Genomic DNA, 18301 nt, shown 5'->3' on the forward strand with positions numbered 1-18301 from the left:
CTTTCAGTATCTGGTGTGACCCCCTTGTGCAGCAATAACTGCAACTAAATGTTTCCAGTAACTGTTGATCAGTCCTGCACACCAGCTTGGAGGAATTTTAGCTCATTCCTCCGTACAGAACAGCTTCAACTCTGGGATGTTGGTGGGTTTCCTCACATGAACTGCTCGCTTCAGGTCCTTCCACGACATTTCGATTGGATTAAGGTCAGGACTTTGACTTGGCCATCCCAAAACATTAACTTTATTCTTCTTTAACCATTCTTTGGTAGAACGACTTGTGTGCTTAGGGTCGTTGTCTTGCTGCATGACCCACCTTCTCTTGAGATTCAGTTCATGGACAGATGTCCTGACATTTTCCTTTAGAATTCGCTGGTATAACTCAGAATTCATTGTTCCACCAATGATGGCAAGCCGTCCTGGCCCAGATGCAGCAAAACAGGCCCAAACCATGATACGGCATGTTTCACAGATGGGATAAGGTTCTTATGCTGAAATGCAGGGTTTTCCTGTCTCCAAACATAACGCTTCTCATTTAAACCAAAACGTTCTATTTTGGTCTCATCCGTCCACAAAACATTTTTCCAATAGCCTTCTGGCTTGTCCATGTGATCTTTAGCAAACTGCAGACGAGCAGCAATATTCTTTTTGGAGAGCAGTGGCTTTCTCCTTGCAACCCTGCCATGCACACCATTGTTGTTCAGTGTTCTCCTGATGGTGGACTCATGAACATTAGCCAATGTGAGAGAGGCCTTCAGTTGCTTAGAAGTTACCCTGGGGTCCTTTGTGACCTCGCCAACTATTACACGCCTTGCTCTTGGAGTGATCTTTGTTGGTCGACCACTCCTGGGGAGGGTAACAATGGTCTTGAATTTCCTCCATTTGTACACAATCTGTCTGATTGTGGATTGGTGGAGTCCAAACTCTTTAGAGATGGTTTTGTAACCTTTTCCAGCCTGATGAGCATCAACAATGCTTTTTCTGAGGTCCTCAGAAATCTCCTTTGTTTGTGTCATGATACACTTCCACAAACATGTGTTGTGAAGATCAGACTTTGATAGATCCCTGTTCTTTAAATAAAACCGGGTGCCCACTCACACCTGATTGTCATCCCATTGATTGAAAACATCTGACTCTAATTTCACCTTCAAATTAACTGCTAATCCTAGAGGTTCACATACTTTTGCCACTCACAAATATGTAATATTGGATCATTTTCCTCAATAAATAAATGACCAAGTATAATATTTTTGTCTCATTTGTTTAGCTGGGTTCACTTTATCTACTTTTAGGATTTGTGTGAAAATCTGATGTTTTAGGTCATATTTATGCAGAAATATAGAAAATTTCTAAAGGGTTCACAAACTTTCAAGCATCACTCTAGGATAAGCGATATGCTAACAATATTGCATGCTATCAAACCAAATGAATGAGACCCACGAGAAGGGACTGGAATACATGTTTTTATTCCATCGAGAAAGTGTCCTGTATGGATAATTTTCAACCTGTCACTCTTGAGGATATCGATGAATTTTGATAAATTTCTCTATCTAATAATAAGAAAATCACACATGGACTGACTGAAGTTTATGTATACGGTATGTTTGTGTGTATGTGAGAGCCAGAGAGAGATTAACACAAGTTGTAAGCATTCTTAAAGTTTTGAACTGTACCATTCAAGCGCCAGTCCAGAAGAGCAGTTTTTTTCTTTTTTTTTTTTTTTCAAGCTCAGAACAACAGACATTTAAATATGATAACTGGTTCACTTTTACAGCAGGTCAGCCCCACTTGATGTACATTATAGCGGCTTAACCCCATCCATTTTCATGACAGCAGATGAACCCAACCTGTTCACACTGAAGTCTTTATCAGTTATTATGGTCAAAGACAGCGAGCCATTGTGCTGTTCCTGGATGGTGGGTAACAAAAGTGTTTCTACAGTACATAAACTTCCTTCTTCTTCTTCTTCTGGCTGCTCCTGTTAAGGGCCACAGTGGATTTGTTCTGCACATTTGATTTGGCCTTGGTTTTACACTGGATGCCCTTCCTGACGCAACCCTCCCCAGTCTATCTGGGCTTAGGATCAGGGCCAAGTATACAGTGGCTTTTACATAAACTTCCAAAGGACCTAAGCATTCAAAAGGAGTGGCTGAAGTTGTTTGTTTTTTTTCCTTCCTGATTCATGACTATATTTAGTTTGAACACAACTAGTTAGCTTTTGCCTTGCTAATTACTATATATAGCTATATGATGCCAGCAACATGTTTTCAAGAGAGTTTGGACAGGGGCATGTTTTCTACTGGTGTTGTATCAGCTCGACTTTTAACAAAACTCTGAATGTTTGGGAACTGAGGAGACCAATTTCTGTGGTTTTGAAAGTGAAGCGTTGTCCCGTCCTTGCCTCATATAGGATTTCCGTTGTAATTCAGGGTCTCGGTTTGATAGTAATTTGCCATTATTTATTTTCCACTTATTCCTACAGATTTTTCTGCATGTACCACAGGTGGTTTAGGGTGTGCTGCTTTTCACTTATGAGGCAGCCATTCAATCAGAACAGAAATCATATTCCTACAGCAGTCATAATAACACAGTAACAAAAGAACCTGATAAATTCTGAGAAATAGAGAGCAGTTGAGGTTTACTTGAGGTAAAACAATTAAGTACAATAACAGTATAGGATATAGGGCCTTTAAAACATGGTCAGCTTCCAGCTGTGACTGGCTGTGGGAACAGAATCGAATGTTTAACTTCTTGCACCAACAGCACTACTTGTAGGCCCAGACACTACCTGTCACGTTGTTTGTTTTGCCGCTCTGTTGAATAGTCTGTGGTGTTTCTTTGTATCCTTAGGTAACTAGAGTGGAAAGCAACAGTTTTCCTTCAGAGGAGATCCAGAGGCTCCAGCAGCATAACCGCAACTTGCAGGAGGTGGTAGCTGAGATGAAGAGACAAATGACTCTCCGCACAGAAGTACCCCTAACTCAGAACCCAGTGACAACTCGGCACACTGACCCTGTACACTCCTCCACTGCAGGTACTAACTGTTGGACTGTCATTTATGGCAGTGCTTCTTAAAAGACCCCATGTCCTGCACATTTTTGTGATTATATTGTTCTAAGGGCCGTGACAAAGAATGTCAATGGTAGTCTAGCCTAGCTACCATTTTCATGCCACTGTGTTGCAAAAATATAACCGACCACAGCAAATTAGAAGCGCTTGAGATATAAAGCACAGGTGAATCATAATTGAAAATGAGACGCTTGCTTTGCTTCCTCCTATTTCCCTTCTCTAGTAGTGAATTGGTAGGCTAAACAGCCCATCAAATAATTATTTCTCCTACACGCCTCCAATACCATTTTGTCATGCTTAAGCAGTCAAATAGGAATTGATACTTATGGAATTGAAGTCTCTGAGCCACAGTAGGCCAACGACACTCAAAGGTGCTTGGCAGCTGACAGTTGCCTTGCAGCGTCAAGGTCTTTTTCCCCATACGGTGGTGCTTGAAAGTTTGTGAACCCTTTGAATTTTCTATATTTCTGCATAAATATGACCTAAAACAACATCAGATTTTCACACAAGTCCTAAAAGTGGATAAAGAGAACCCAGTTAAACAAATGAGACAAAAATATTATACTTGTTCGTTTATTTATTGAGGAAAATTACCCAATATTACATATCTGTGAGTGGCAAAAGTATGTGAACCTTTGCTTTCAGTATCTGGTGTGACCCCCTTGTGCAGCAATAACTGCAACTAAATGTTTCCAGTAACTGTTGATCAGTCCTGCACACCGGCTTGGAGGAATTTTAGCTCATTCCTCCGTACAGAACAGCTTCAACTCTGGGATATTGGTGGGTTTCCTCACATGAATTGCTCGCTTCAGGTCCTTCCACGACATTTTGATTGGATTAAGGTCAGGACTTTGTCTTGGCCATTCCAAAACATGAACTTTTATTCTTCTTTAACCATTCTTTGGTAGAATGACTTGTGTGGTTAGGGTCGTTGTCTTGCTGCATGACCCACCTTCTCTTGAGATTCAGTTCATGGACAGATGTCCTGACATTTTCCTTTAGAATTCGCTGGTATAATTCAGAATTCATTGTCCCATCAATGATGGCAAGCCGTCCTGGCCCAGATGCAGCAAAACAGGCCCAAACCATGATACTACCACCTGCATGTTTCACAGATGGGATAAGGTTCTTATGCTGGAATGCAGGGTTTTCCTGTCTCCAAACATAATGCTTCTCATTTAAACCAAAAAGTTCTATTTTGGTCTCATCCATCCACAAAACATTTTTCCAATAGCCTTCTGGCTTGTCCACGTGATCTTTAGCAAACTGCAGACGAGCAGCAATGTTCTTTTTGGAGAGCAGTGGCTTTCTCCTTGCAACCCTGCCATGCACACCATTGTTGTTCAGTGTTCTCCTGATGGTGGACTCATGAACATTAACATTAGCCAATGTGAGAGAGGCCTTCACTTGCTTAGAAGTTACCCTGAGGTCCTTTGTGACCTCGCCGACTATTATACGCCTTGCTCTTGGAGTGATCTTTTGTTGGTCGACCACTCCTGGGGAGGGTAACAGTGGTCTTGATTTTCCTCCATTTGTACACAATCTGTCTGACTGTGGATTGGTGGAGTCCAAACTCTTTAGAGATGGTTTTGTAACCTTTTCCAGCCTGATGAGCATCAACAACGCTTTTTCTGAGGTCCTCAGAAATCTCCTTTGTTCGTGCCATGAAACACTTCCACAAACATGTTGTGAAGATCAGACTTTGATAGATCCCTGTTCTTTAAATAAAACAGGGTGCTCACTCACACCTGATTGTCATCCCATTGATTGAAAACACCTGACTCTAATTTCACCTTCAAATTAACTGCTAACCCTAGAGGTTCACATACTTTTGCCACTCACAGATGTGTAATATTGGATCATTTTCCTCAATAAATAAATGACCAAGTATAATATTTTTGTCTCATTTTGTTTAACTGGGTTCTCTTTAATCTACTTTTAGGACTTGTGTGAAAATCTGATGATGTTTTAGGTCATATTTATGCAGAAATATAGAAAATTCTAAAGGGTTCACAAACTTTCAAGCACCACTGTATAGAAAATGGATACTGTTTACCTGTCAGGGTTGCTGAGATGAACAATCCTTCACATTCACACCTATGGGCAATTTAGGTGGTGTTTACATTAGACCGTATCAGCGGATCATCAGATTAACGTTTTTAAAACGATTCGCGTGCACACAGCAACGCCAATACACGATTCGCGTGCACACAGCAGGCTTTCGTCTAAACGGGGGAACAGGGGCGCTGCGCCCTCTTACTCTCGGCGTGCGCCCCCTTACCGACTCCGTGAAAACATCCCAGCAACACTACGTGACAATGTGTCTGATCATCAAATACGTTATAATTGCTCCAAAAATATTCCAATCATAGTAGATACACCGCCAGACGGTGCAAAAACAATCCGAATTGGCGTTTTCCAGACTGAGGCGCCATGTTGTTTAGTTGTTTACTTGTCGCGGCTGCTCTCGCGAGATTTGACATGAGTTACATACAAGGTCAGCTGACTTGTAGAGTGAGATTTCTCGAGACTGAATGACCTTTCACCCACTGGCGCGGGAGCTTTTGACAGAAGTAGTTCGCAAGTTGTTTTTGTTGACACTTGGGCATTTAAAGATGTTATCCCGCGGCACGAAGCGGAAGAAAGCCAAAGACTGTCCGGGGCAGAAGAAGATTAGGCCAAATTAAAAAAAAAAAAAAAAAGTGTGTTTCCGGTAACCCGACTGATCGAGAATTTCCGCGTCGAAATTGCCGACCGTAAAGTTTTTATTACAAATTTCCCTCGATATTTTAGTGTAAGCGGCGTTAGTTTGTCATAATTTTTTGTTTCAACGCATTCAAGTTGTGAAAGAAACGATAAAAAGTCAAATGTTTCGCCACTTCTATCAGCCCTCCTCCATAAACTGAGCCGAGCCGCCATTTTGAATCCTCATTCAAGGCTGTAATGCAAATTGCTTCCTTTTCAGTATACAAGTGCACTTCCATGGCAGGGAAAAACACTACATTTTGCCGCCTATGTAGTCCCCTATTTATACAAATAGGAGTCATTCAGGATTCAGCCATGTTTTTGCTTGACCCAAGTTCTACAGTAGGCTAGGCTAGGCCGTCTGCTTTTAATGGAAGTAGCCTAGCCTAGGACGTTACTTTCACGTTATTTCTTGATAAGGTGTTTTCACGTTATTACATGAAAATATCATGAAATATCGCTTCCGTAGATCATAACTCGAACTCTCGCAATATTTTTTTTTTTTATTCGTTTAAAGATTTAAAACACTTATTTTATTATGATGTGTGGTATAAAGGATTCTGTGCCAAAATACTATTTTGTAAGATGTTTACTTGTGTTAATTTTTTCGAACAAAATTTAAAAAAAAGAAAAAAAAAACTTTCCTACCTACCGACCTTATTTTAGTATTTCATGTTACCGGAAACACACTATTTTTTTTTTTTTTTTTTGGCCTTACTTCTTTCTTTTTCAATGTTGACAGACAATTTGTTACAATTTCCCTCTCAGATCGCCTCAGAATGTCCCATTGGAGCATTTTTCAAAGGCTTTGCACGGCGGGGGGAGACAACCAGCACCATCCCCCCCCCCCCCCCCCCCCCCCCCCCGCTTCGCTCCCTCGCCATGGTGAGCGCCCTCATACTAAATTTTTCTAGAAAAAACCCTGCACAGCAACACCAATGCACGGATACGCTCGGCTCCGCAGGCATCCTGCGCTCCAAATCACTCCGCCCTAAACAACGAGTGCCCTCTGGAGGGTGCGCACTCCGGCCCTGCGCAGCTCACAGAGCGCGCGAGTGAAGCGCACGAGCAGTGATTCGGGACAAATAGCAGGAAGTGAAAGTCCGCGCCGTTTTTCAGCAGTCGCGTCACATGACCGTGGCATGACCAACGCCAGCGAATCAGGAAGGTGGATGTCACAGTGACGTTGTCCAATGACGACGTCAGCTAGAGCTCAGCACAGCGTATCCTCATTTCTCAATGTTTACACAGCACCGGATCAGATACGTAATGGATTGAATACGTGGGCCCTGGTGGATTCAAGTTGTTCCGCCTGTGGAGTCGTTTCCCGGCGTTTTAATGTGAACGGACAGTGCATCCGCGACGAAAACGAGACGGATACGGTCTAATGTAAACACCACCTTAGAGTAGCCAGTTAACCTAATCCACATGTCTTTGGACTCTGTGAGGAAACCCATGTAGGCACAGGGAGAATATGCAAACTGTGACTGCGAAGTTCATACCCAGAACCTTCTTGCTGTGAGGCAACAGTGTTAACCATTTACTCCACCAGGTCTTGTCATACTTAACTAAATTAGCAAACAAATAGACTACCTAAGCTGAGTTAGAGCAGAGCAAAGACAAGATGAGAGCATGTGGTCCCTAGACCAAGACTTGACAGCCACTGATTTAGCAGTTGTGTGGATTTTGTTTAACGTTTTTGTTGTAAAAGGCTTATTCTTGCCTTTGCATTCGCCTCAGGCCCTGTCCACACGGCAACGGATTCAGGTGACTCCGATACAATTGCTTATCGTTTAGGCCTGGCGTCCACACGGCACCGGCGTTTTGGGTGCCCAAAACGCAATCTTTTTGAGAACGGGTTCCAGAGTGGAAAGATCTGGCAACGTTGCCGTTGTGAAGTCGTCTGGATGAGTAGAACGGATTTGTTTACGATGACGTCACAACCACATGACTGTGAGTGCTTCACGCCGGGTAGAAGTGTAACGAATATCACCAGGAAAAAGCCTTACAGAGCACTAGTGAGAGTGAAACACGAGCTTGGATATTATTATTATTATTATTATTATTATTATGTTCAGTGTTAGTTCACAGTAGTAATGCAAGAAGCAGAATAGTGACAGTAATAGTGAAGCAAAAACATGCAATTGTACAAACACTGCAGCTCTACAGCAAAATATTCATTTATGAAATGGTCTGATTCTTAACACCAGTAGTGCCAATGATGATCTCATTGCGATGCGATGCGAGTTGTCAACAAATCCTATAACTTGGTTCATGAAACGCGCTTACAAAATATTTTCACTGTGAATATTTATTGTGTAATGGTGCAAAGTGAGAGAGAGAGAGAGAGAGACTCTGCCCTTAGGGCAGAGTCAATCCTGCCAGCAAAAATAAGGAAAAAAAGGAGCGATCTCACCTCTTCAGATGTTGGTTTTAGTCCTACAATACATTCCTCAAAAAGGGCATAGAGGAGCAAATTAATCTATCAATGTGTAGCATTCAATTTATTCCGGACCATTAAAGACGCCGCCTTCCGCGTAGAATCATACGTCATCCTCGCCGCTATATTGGATAGGTCAAAGCGGAGAATAAAGATTAGCTGCGTTTAACTGTACCAACAGGTTTGCCGTCCAAACAAGATCACATGGGATTACCTTTCACAGGTGAGACTGGAAAAATACTTTTCATTGTATTTGGTCATTATAATGTAATTTTATGAACAGATTTTCCTGACTTTGTGGCTAATATGAAGTCTCGCGCATAATAGTTTATGCGCATGCGTCCTTACTACTTCTATTGTTCTGGTGTCTCCGAAGGGACCGTCTTACAGCGCCCCTAGAGGTGTGGCATGTGTATTGCATCATTTTCAGCAAGTGTTGCGTTGCCATATGGACCTGATATTTTACTGATCGTTGCCCATTTGGACGCGATATATTTTTAAATAACATCTCGTTGCCGTTGTGTGGATGTAGCCTCATTCTCTTAAAATCTTCTGGCAGGAATTACAGAATACAACCAAGCAGTAGAAGAAGAACTACAAAAACTGAAGGCTAAATTTAGGCATCTTGAAGATCAATTAGAAGAAGCCTCTAAGATGACTAATCCCATGCCCACTTCAAGTGTGCTTCCTGTTTCCCCTGAAAATGCCTACCTTCAAAACCACATCAGATCCCTCAATGAAACTATCGGTGAGTTTGGCTAGTTCAAACATTCATTATTGTCCATTAACTGATGTTTTGTATTTTGTTCAAAGACTTGAAGACTGCCACTGTTTCTGGGAATATAAAGTGAAAAATACAACTTGTATGAAATAAACTGATCGCTGCAACACCTGAGAAAAATGCTGAGCAGAACTGATTTGGCATAAACATGCTGTTCTAGGCTGGTGTGTGTGTGTGTGTTTGGGGGGCTTTGGCAGGTGGATTGAGAGCTGAAAAAGTAGCCAGTGCTGCTGCTTTGAAGAAACAGGAAGTGAGGCTGGCCCACTTGGAATCAATGGTGACTCAGCTGACACAGCAGGTACTAAAACTAGGCTGTAAGCTTCCCTCTGTTTGGACTGTTTCCCTTTCCAACTGCATTAATAGTTTGTAAATTCTATAATGTACTGTAAATGACACTGCCTTTATTGAGTGGAAAGACCAGTATTTTGTCACGTCTGTGTTACGTCATCTTCTAGTGTCACTCGAGACAAATCGAGAATGAAAGACTACGATTAGAACTGGCCAATCAAAAAAGAGGCGCAGCAGCTGAAGAGGCAAGCTTGAAGCAAAGGTTGACTGCTGCAGAGATGCAGCTCGAGGAGGTGAAGAGAGAGGCAGAGGAGTACCAAAAAGGCAGTGTTCTTCATAATCTGGAAACAGTTGCCCTGGGCAACCAGGTGGGCATGATGTACAGAACTGTGCGTGTTAAAGGAACAGTCCACCGTATTTCCATAATGAAATATGCTCTTATCTGAATTGAGACGAGCTGCTCGGTACCTCTCCGAGCTTTGCGCGACCTCCCAGTCAGTCAGACGCGCTGTCACTCCTGTTAGCAATGTAGCTAGGCTCAGTATGGCCAACGGTATTTTTTGGGGCTGTAATTAGATGCGACCAAACTCTTCCGCGTTTTTCCTATTTACATAGGTTTATATGACCAGTGATATGAAACAAGTTCAGTTACACAAATTGAAACGTAGCGATTTTCTATGCTATGGAAAGTCCGCACTATAATGACAGGCGTACTAACACCTTCGGCAGCGCATTGATACAGAGCTCAGATATCAATGCGCTGCCGAAGCGCGCAGAAGGTGTTAGTACGCCTGTCATTATAGTGCGGACTTTCCATAGCATAGAAAATCGCTACGTTTCAATTTGTGTAACTGAACTTGTTTCATATCACTGGTCATATAAACCTATGTAAACAGGAAAAACGCGGAAGAGTTTGGTCACATCTAACTACAGCCCCAAAAAATACCGTTGGCCATACTGAGCCTAGCTACATTGCTAACAGGAGTGACAGCGCGTCTGACTGACTGGGAGGTCGTGCAAAGCTCGGAGAAGTACGGAGCAGCTCGTCTCAATTCAGATAAGAGCATATTTCATTATGGAAATACGGTGGACTGTTCCTTTAACATATATTTTTAATAGAAGCTCAGGATCCTTACAAATATTGATAGAATTTAAATGCAGTGTCTTTGTGCAGGTGTCTGCGCTGAAATTGGACATTGCAAGCAGGAGAGAGCCCATCATACTTCAGCCGGTAAAACCATTTATAATTGAACTTGATTATGAAGCTTTAAAGGTTGTATGGGAAGAAATGTTTTGCTTTCCTTGGAGAATACAGGGGGCTGCAAAAGTAGGTATACGGTAAGGATTATAAGCGAACAACAGCAGCAGGACGACTTCTACTTTCAGCAGGATGGGGCGCCACCGCACTTTGCACTCAATGTGCGTGCACTACTTGACAAAGAATTTCCCAACAGGTGGATTGGGCATCGGGGAGCCGTTGACTGGCCACTACGTTCACCGGATCTCACCCCTATGGACTTGTTTTTCTGGGGACGTGTACAAGATAGGGTTTTCACATGCAAGCCACGTTCTGTTGATGCCATGATTCAGTTCATACAGGAGGCTTGCCAGAAAATTGATGCTGATAAAGACATTTGTGCCAGTGTGTGCATGGGTGTCCACACTCGACTAGTGGAGTGTGTGAATGCTGGGGGCAAACAGTTTGAACATTTGAGGGATTAATATGTTTATTATTGATATGTTTGTATAATCAGTAAAATAACATTTTGTGCAAACGTTTTATTTTTCATTACTGTATACCTACTTTTGCAGCCCCCTGTATTTAAAAAAAAATACAGTTCACTGAAATAATTGTCATTTGTCATGGTGAGCAATGTTAAGCCTGTGTTGCTTGTTTTAATCTCACTCCTTTTCTAGAGTGAGATGGTGAAGCAGCTTCAGGAGGAGAACCTCAGCCTGAGGCAGCAGCTGCTGTTACAGGGTCCTGGCAGAGGGAGTGATCTTGGCAAACCCCATGTGCTCCAAGGCAAACTCGGACAGGCAGCTCGTTTGATATCTCGCCTCAGCCAGGACAAACAGCAACTCATTGAGATGGGCAACAGACTCAGGGCTAAGCTGATAGAGTCAGGGTTGGATGGTGAGTTTTTTGTTTGAAATGCACCACACCAAGCTTTTAATAATAGAACCCCAATTCTTTTTGGAAATTGTTGCACTGTTTGCCCACGCAGTCTTTGACAGAGCAGTGAACCCCTCCCCATCTTTACTTCTGAGAGACTCCGCTTCTTTGAGATACTCTTTTTATACCCAATCATGTTACTGACCTGTTGCCAATTAACCAAATTAGGGTTTTAAAAAACAAGCAAGAAAATGAACAAAAAAAACCCAAACAGCTTTTGCAGTATTTGTTACCTCTGTCCCAACTTTTTGGAAATGTGTTGCTGGCATCAAATTCAAAATGAGCATATATTTTTAAAAAAAAATTCTCAGTTTCAACATTTGATATTTTGTCTTTGTAGTATTTTCAATGAAATGTAGGGTTTCCATGATTTGCAAATCATTGCATTCTGTTTTTATTTACACTTTTCACAGTGTCCCAAATTGAAATCGGATTGTGTGTAACAGCTATTTTAGAAGTTGTTATTGGGTAAAGTCATATATGAAATGGAAATCTTTTCTGAAGAATTCCATTTTATACAGTAATTATGACATTCAGTATTTGATCTGCATCAACGAGATGATTACTTGATATAATTAAGTTATTCCACAAAATTGAGTCGTACATGAGCTGATAGTCAATGAGGTGTGTAGTGCTGAGTTGACTATAAGCCATGTATTACGAGATTGAGTGGAATAACTGTTTTATTATATCCACACTGACTGGGTTTTGAGAAACGGAGCATTTTTATTTTTTGCAAATTCGATACATAAATTTATACAAAACGTCCAATATTATTTCCGCTTAGAATGTAAACAAATCGGCAAAATGACAGTAGCAGTTTGTGAAAAGTGCTGCTGTAATAGTTCTTGAAAAATAAAGATTCTTTAATTCCATATTTTGTTGCCTTTTTTTGTGTTTTTTGGGGTTTTGTTTGGGAATAGAGTTGTTTTTATTGCGTCCTCTTTTGTTTTTCTCTACTCACGGTATATGAGCTGATAGCTTAGTAGTAGAGTAGCCAATCAGCGCGTGATTGTGGGTCGAATAATACTTGATGTACTTGACAACTGATGTATAATATCCAGTGACAGAAAGGATGAATACTGTGGAATTAGTAGTTCATGGGATGACGGCATATGTCCCAGTTGTTTAGTTGTCTTCCATCACACTGGGCTAATCCCTTTTTGCAGTTAAGTTACACAAATGCTCATATGAACACCTCCACCCCCAGAGTATCCAACACTGTCTTTCATCCAGGAATCCTCAGCTGTCTTTATTTTCATGCCTCACAGTAGTCCCAATACTTTGTGTTAACATAGCACACAAGTTAACAAAATGAATGCATATCTCTAGAACACTTAGTCAGGTCTTCACGTCACATTAATTACATGCAGTTTAAACTATTGTTTTCCCAATAGACATCAGTAATGTTTCAGATACTGTATATTCAATAAATAAAATATTATGATCCAGTATGCTAATTGTTGTTGTTTTTTATTATTATTTTTTTTCCATCAGGTTTGCAACATTCTGAAACAAGATCCAAACCGAGCCTTTCTGAGAAAGAACCCTCCAAAGAGGAGTCTGATGCCCAGCCACATGGTCATTTGTCTTCTCTGGAACAACTTCAGTGCAAGCTTACTACTCAGGTGCTCGAGACAAAAAGACCTAAAATCTTAGCTGCCTAAACTTTTACTTCAAAACATTTATAATTGCTTACTAAGTATAATGTGCAAAAGAACATATTTCCATACAACATGACTGATTTGTCATATTTCTTATGCAATGCTGTTATCAGTGAGGCCACTAGAGAGTGCCAGAAAAGAGGTTATTGAACTTTTCTATCAGATGTGTTATTGCAGACATGTCAATCCAGTAAATAAACTCTTGGTTATATTTTTTTTTTCCTGTCGTCCAGGAACTGCAATATGCCCAGAGAGATCAAGGTAAGAACAATCCAATTATAGTTCGTCCCCTGTCTGGGAGTGGGGCCAGTGACTCCAATCCATGGGAACTGCCAACAAGAGTTAGAGTCCAGGTAATTACGATGCTTATTTTCACTGTCTTAAAGAGCCTTTCAAAGTGGATGCTTTTCAGATGAGGCCTTTACTAGCAAAACAACATAATTTCTCTCGTTTCTCTCTCCTAGCATTCAGGCAGTAAAGAGAACACTCCCCCTGTTCAATTTCCGTATAAGGGCCCAGTGCATCAGGCCAGCTCTCCCCAAACCCTCCCATCCTCAGTGGGTACTGAGGAGTCTCTGCAGGATATGTGGAAGATGATGGGGCATAGCTTAAGTCCCAGAGTGCTTCCTCCTAGTAACAGTGAGGACCAAGGTGAATTTCTGTACTTACCCTGCTAGTAGTCATATACAGTCCCCTCCAAAAGTATTAGGGTGGCAAGGCCAATTCGTTTTGTTTTTTGCTATACGCTCCAGACATTTGGGTTTGAGATCAAAAGATGAATATGAAACTATGGGTCAGAATTTTAACTTGCATTTCCTGATCTTGACATCTAGATGTGTTAAATAGCTTAGAGCATGACACCTTTGGTGACAGACCACCCAATTTTTAGGTGAGCAAAAGTAGTGGAACAAAGTCTTAACATAAATAGCACTTAATGTTTGGCTGCATATCCCTTCCTTGCAATTAATGCATCAAGCTGGTTGACCCACTGACGACATCAAACTGTTCTATCCTTCTTTTCCAAGCTTGTACCCGAGTTTCGTTCAGTTATTTGTTTTGAAGGGTTTCTCCCTTTTTAGTTTACTCTTCAGGAGGTGAAATGCATTCTCAATTGGGTTAAAGTGCATATCACGGGTAAATTCAGGATCAAGATTAGTGTAATTCTCCTATTTTATATTAAACTTTGGTCAAATATCGGTCACATTTTGTATGTTGTGCAATTTTTTTTTACCTTGCGCAATACCAGAAAAATTCAGTTGAAATCAAGCCATTTGAGGCGACTTGGTCCGCCTCTGAAAAAACTTGGCATTTGGATTTCCCGGCAAACATTGATTTTTGTGACGTCGTGGGTGGGACGCCTCCTTCTGAATCCTACGTCGGCGCTGGTTTGTTTATGAGAAAACGACTTGGTGGTTTTCTGCAAATTTCTTCAACGTTATCATGTAATTATTAAAACGGTTAACAGATGTATCGTAGGAGGGTGTAGCAACACCAATCTTGATGGGATTAGTACTCATCGTTTTCCAAAAGACCGGACAATGAGAGAGAAATGGGAGCGCTTGGTCTACACAGGCTGTGCAATGAAACTGTGCAAGCTCTCACAGCCTGCTGGTGCTTCCGCAGGTAACGTCACAAATCTGGCTCCAGACTCCCTTGGGATTTTTCCAGATGTTTTTATTTTATTTTTTTCTGCTATAGACAGATGGCCTTGTGCAGAATTACCTCTCTGGATGAATGTGTAAAGGGACATACTTTCATAAAAAAATAAAACGAAATTGGTCCAGGATATGCACTTTAAGGTCTGGTGGTTGACTTGGCCAATCAAAAACCTTCCATTACCCCCCCATGAAGTTCTTTGTTGTGTTGGCAGTATGTTCAGGGTTATTGTCTTGGGGCATGATGAAGCCCCTCCTAATTAGATTGGATGCATTTGTCTGTAAACTGGCAGACAGAATGTTTCTGTAGACTTCTGAATTCCTTCTGCTGCTACCATCATGAGTTACATCATCAGTAAAGATTGGTGAGCCTGACACTACCTGCACCATGCTTGATCAGTGAGTTTAGACTGTATGCTTTGGATCATGGACAGATCCTTTCTTCTTCCATCACTTTGGTACAGGTTAATCTTGGAACTTTTGTAGCTCAACTCTGTATTTCTTTGCGAATCCCACTATGGCCTTCTGATTCTTACTGCTGATGAGTGGTTTGCATCTTGTCATGTAGCCTCTGTATTTCTTCTCTCAAAGTATCCTTTGAATGGTGAGTTGTGATGCCTTCACCCCTGCCCTGCTGGTGCTGTCAGTGACTGTTGTTTTGGGGTTTTTCTTAACAACTGTCACAATGTTTGTCATGAGCTGCTGCCATTTTCCTTGGCCAAACTGTTTGATGTCTAGTTGTTGGTACACCAGGGGTTTCTTTCTATTTCTTTCCAGATCCTATATTGTTGTATTGTGTATAGGATATTCCAAATTTTTGTATTGGCTATATTGAAAGCTTAAAAAACCCAAACTACCCTCTCAGCTCTTAGTAAACTTCTACAAGAGCACAATAGAGAGCTTGCTCTGCTACTGTGTCAGTTTGATACACCAGCTGTACTGCAGAGAACCGGAGAGATTTGGAATGGATAGTTAAGACTGCACAGAAGATTGTGGGGACTAAGTTACCAAATCTGGACATTGCCCATTGGGCAAAAGATACAGGACCATCAGAACACGCACAAGTAGACTGAGGAACAGCTTTTTCCCCAGAGCTGGAGCCTCCATCCCCCCCAGGTTTCTGCTAACATGCTGATCACTTTACATTCAGGACTGTAAGTACAATTATTACAATCTGTGCAAATATCTGCCTACAATGCAATTCCCCCACTTACTTTATCTTGTATTTTATTTATCCATCCATCCATTATCTGTAGCCGCTTATCCTGTTCTACAGGGTCGCAGGCAAGCTGGAGCAGGCTTTTAGGCAGGATTTTTTTTTAGGGAGTCTAACTTTTTTGCAGGTGTCACTGTATGTGGCGAGGTGTAGCGGCGCGTTGAGCGCCGCTGGCACGAGTGTTTTAGGGGGTTCCGGGGGTACAACAGATTGGTAATACAATATCAACTTTGGGAACACCAAAACAAAATACACTGCAAACTGCGTATATTTTTAATGAATATTATTATTAAAATGGGTATATTTCTGGGATTTTTTGAGCTGGAGTTGCATATTAAGCATGACAAATTAGCTATAAAGCTTTCTGATCGCAGAATACTACATAAATAAAGCTTGTTGTAGCTGTGTTTGTCTCAGTCAGTAGTGCACCTATTGCAATTGCATTACATGTGACAACCAACCCCGAACACAGTGTGACAACCAACCCCGGCTGACCAGTTTTGCTTTCAAAGCCGCTAGCGTCCAAAGATTTAGTATAACCTACTATTTAGTATAGCCTACTAGAAATACTACCCGCCGGCTCGACTACCACACTCTCCACTACGTAGCCTGTAATGTTGGGAAAATCTGCATGAAAATGTGTTATTTACTGTTAAAAGGATTTATTCGGGATAAATAACATGTCAGGTAAGGCCGGTTTTCTATAGACTACATTCCACATTTAGCTGCGGCAATATAGTCTACGGCTATATTGTCTGGATATTTATGCCAGTGTCTCCTAGGCATACATCTTTTCCCCCTCTGCTCTGGGAACGCATATTACAAGTGCTTTGTACACCAAATTTATTTAATAACCCATTTATTTATAACGAGGGCTCTCACAACTTTGAAATTAGTGCAGCCATAGAAACGCGTGTTTCTGTAGCTCTGCGGCGGGTGCCTATATTTTGTACTCTGGGCTCGTGCTGTTGCTATGGTAACCCTGGGCGTCTTCGGGAAAGACAGCTGTCAAAGCGAGACTTCTGAAATTTCCAAAATGGCGGTGTCAACAAAGCTTGTAGATCCTCGGAAAGCTCAGACTCGGCGATTTTTTAACATATTCAGCTAAGTTACCGGACATAACACGGGCGGAAATATTAGGGCGTCTTTAGGGCGTCGTACTAAAAAGTAGGGCGTCCAATTTCTTGTTTTTTTCAGTACAGGGCGTCGAAAAGACGCCCAGACGCCCCTCTATCTAAAAGCCTGAGCTGGAGCCTTTCCCGGCTGATTATGGGCGAAAGGCGGGGTACACCCTGGACAAATCGCCAGGTCATCGCAGGGCTGACACATAGACACAAACAACCATTCACACTCACATTCACACCTACGGTCAATTTAGAGTCACCAGTTAACCTAACCTGCATGTCTTTGGCCTGTGGGGGAAACCGGAGCACCTGGAGGAAACCCACGCGGACACCGGGAGAGCATGCAAACTCCACACAGAAAGGCCCTCGTCGGCCGCTGGGCTCAAACCCAGGATCTTCTTGCTGTGAGGCAACAGTGCTAACCACGACACCACTGTATTTTATTTATATTCTTTTTTTACTGCTGCTGTTTTCTCTCAGTGCTACCCAACTAAGTTTCATTGTATAACTACAATGAAAGTCTTATCTTATCTTGAAAATTGGATCTGTGTTCCCACTTTTCTCAGCTTCGAAATTGTTTGTTTGCTTTTTCCCCACAGACAGTTCTCTGGTCTTCATGATGGTTTATCCTTTTTAACAACATACTTGGTCTTCTCCCAGGGCTCACACCAAGAGTAGACATTCAGGGCTTCTAATTGTTTAACAAATCAATCTAAAGCCCCTTTTACAACACTGGGAATCTTGCGCCTTCATGCCGCCTAATATTACGAATAAAATATCCGAAGGCGGAACGGGGGTGTTCTGCTTCTAACCCAGAATGATCGGTCGTAAGAACTGGAATCAATGTTCACGTAAAAGAGACAGGGATGTGATGTTTGACACAGATATTGTTCTTTCTGAGACCAGTACGAATTCGAACATCTCCATCTACAGCGTCGAAGGTCCACACACCTTTCTGCCTCAAATCGCTTCCTACTTTACTTTCTCCTCAACATATTTCTCATCACACAAACATGTTGCTTGCAGGAGTCTCTCTCTCTCTCTCTCTCTCTCTCTCTCTCTCTGTCTGTCCCTTTCTTGCTCTTTTCCTGAAAAGCTGCTTCAGCTAAAGGACACAAACATGTTTTGTATCTTGAGGCTATTACT

The 18301-nt window shown here is 41.8% G+C and overlaps 1 protein-coding gene across 2 annotated transcripts in view; it reads left to right on the plus strand.

Annotated features, from left to right (window-relative positions):
- Positions 1-18301, plus strand: part of ccdc57 (coiled-coil domain containing 57) — a 47608-nt gene that overhangs the window by 24249 nt on the left and 5058 nt on the right. For both annotated transcript variants that reach the window (XM_060940078.1, XM_060940079.1), the window contains exons 12-20: positions 2848-3031; positions 8811-8999; positions 9230-9330; positions 9488-9688; positions 10495-10551; positions 11238-11457; positions 12994-13124; positions 13394-13513; positions 13625-13811. In XM_060940078.1, coding sequence (XP_060796061.1) covers positions 2848-3031; positions 8811-8999; positions 9230-9330; positions 9488-9688; positions 10495-10551; positions 11238-11457; positions 12994-13124; positions 13394-13513; positions 13625-13811 — 1390 coding nt within the window. The remainder of the gene's footprint in view (positions 1-2847; positions 3032-8810; positions 9000-9229; positions 9331-9487; positions 9689-10494; positions 10552-11237; positions 11458-12993; positions 13125-13393; positions 13514-13624; positions 13812-18301) is intronic.

The sequence above is a fragment of the Neoarius graeffei genome, chromosome 14 (assembly GCF_027579695.1).
Source record: "Neoarius graeffei isolate fNeoGra1 chromosome 14, fNeoGra1.pri, whole genome shotgun sequence".
NCBI classification, from domain to species: Eukaryota; Metazoa; Chordata; class Actinopteri; order Siluriformes; family Ariidae; genus Neoarius; species Neoarius graeffei.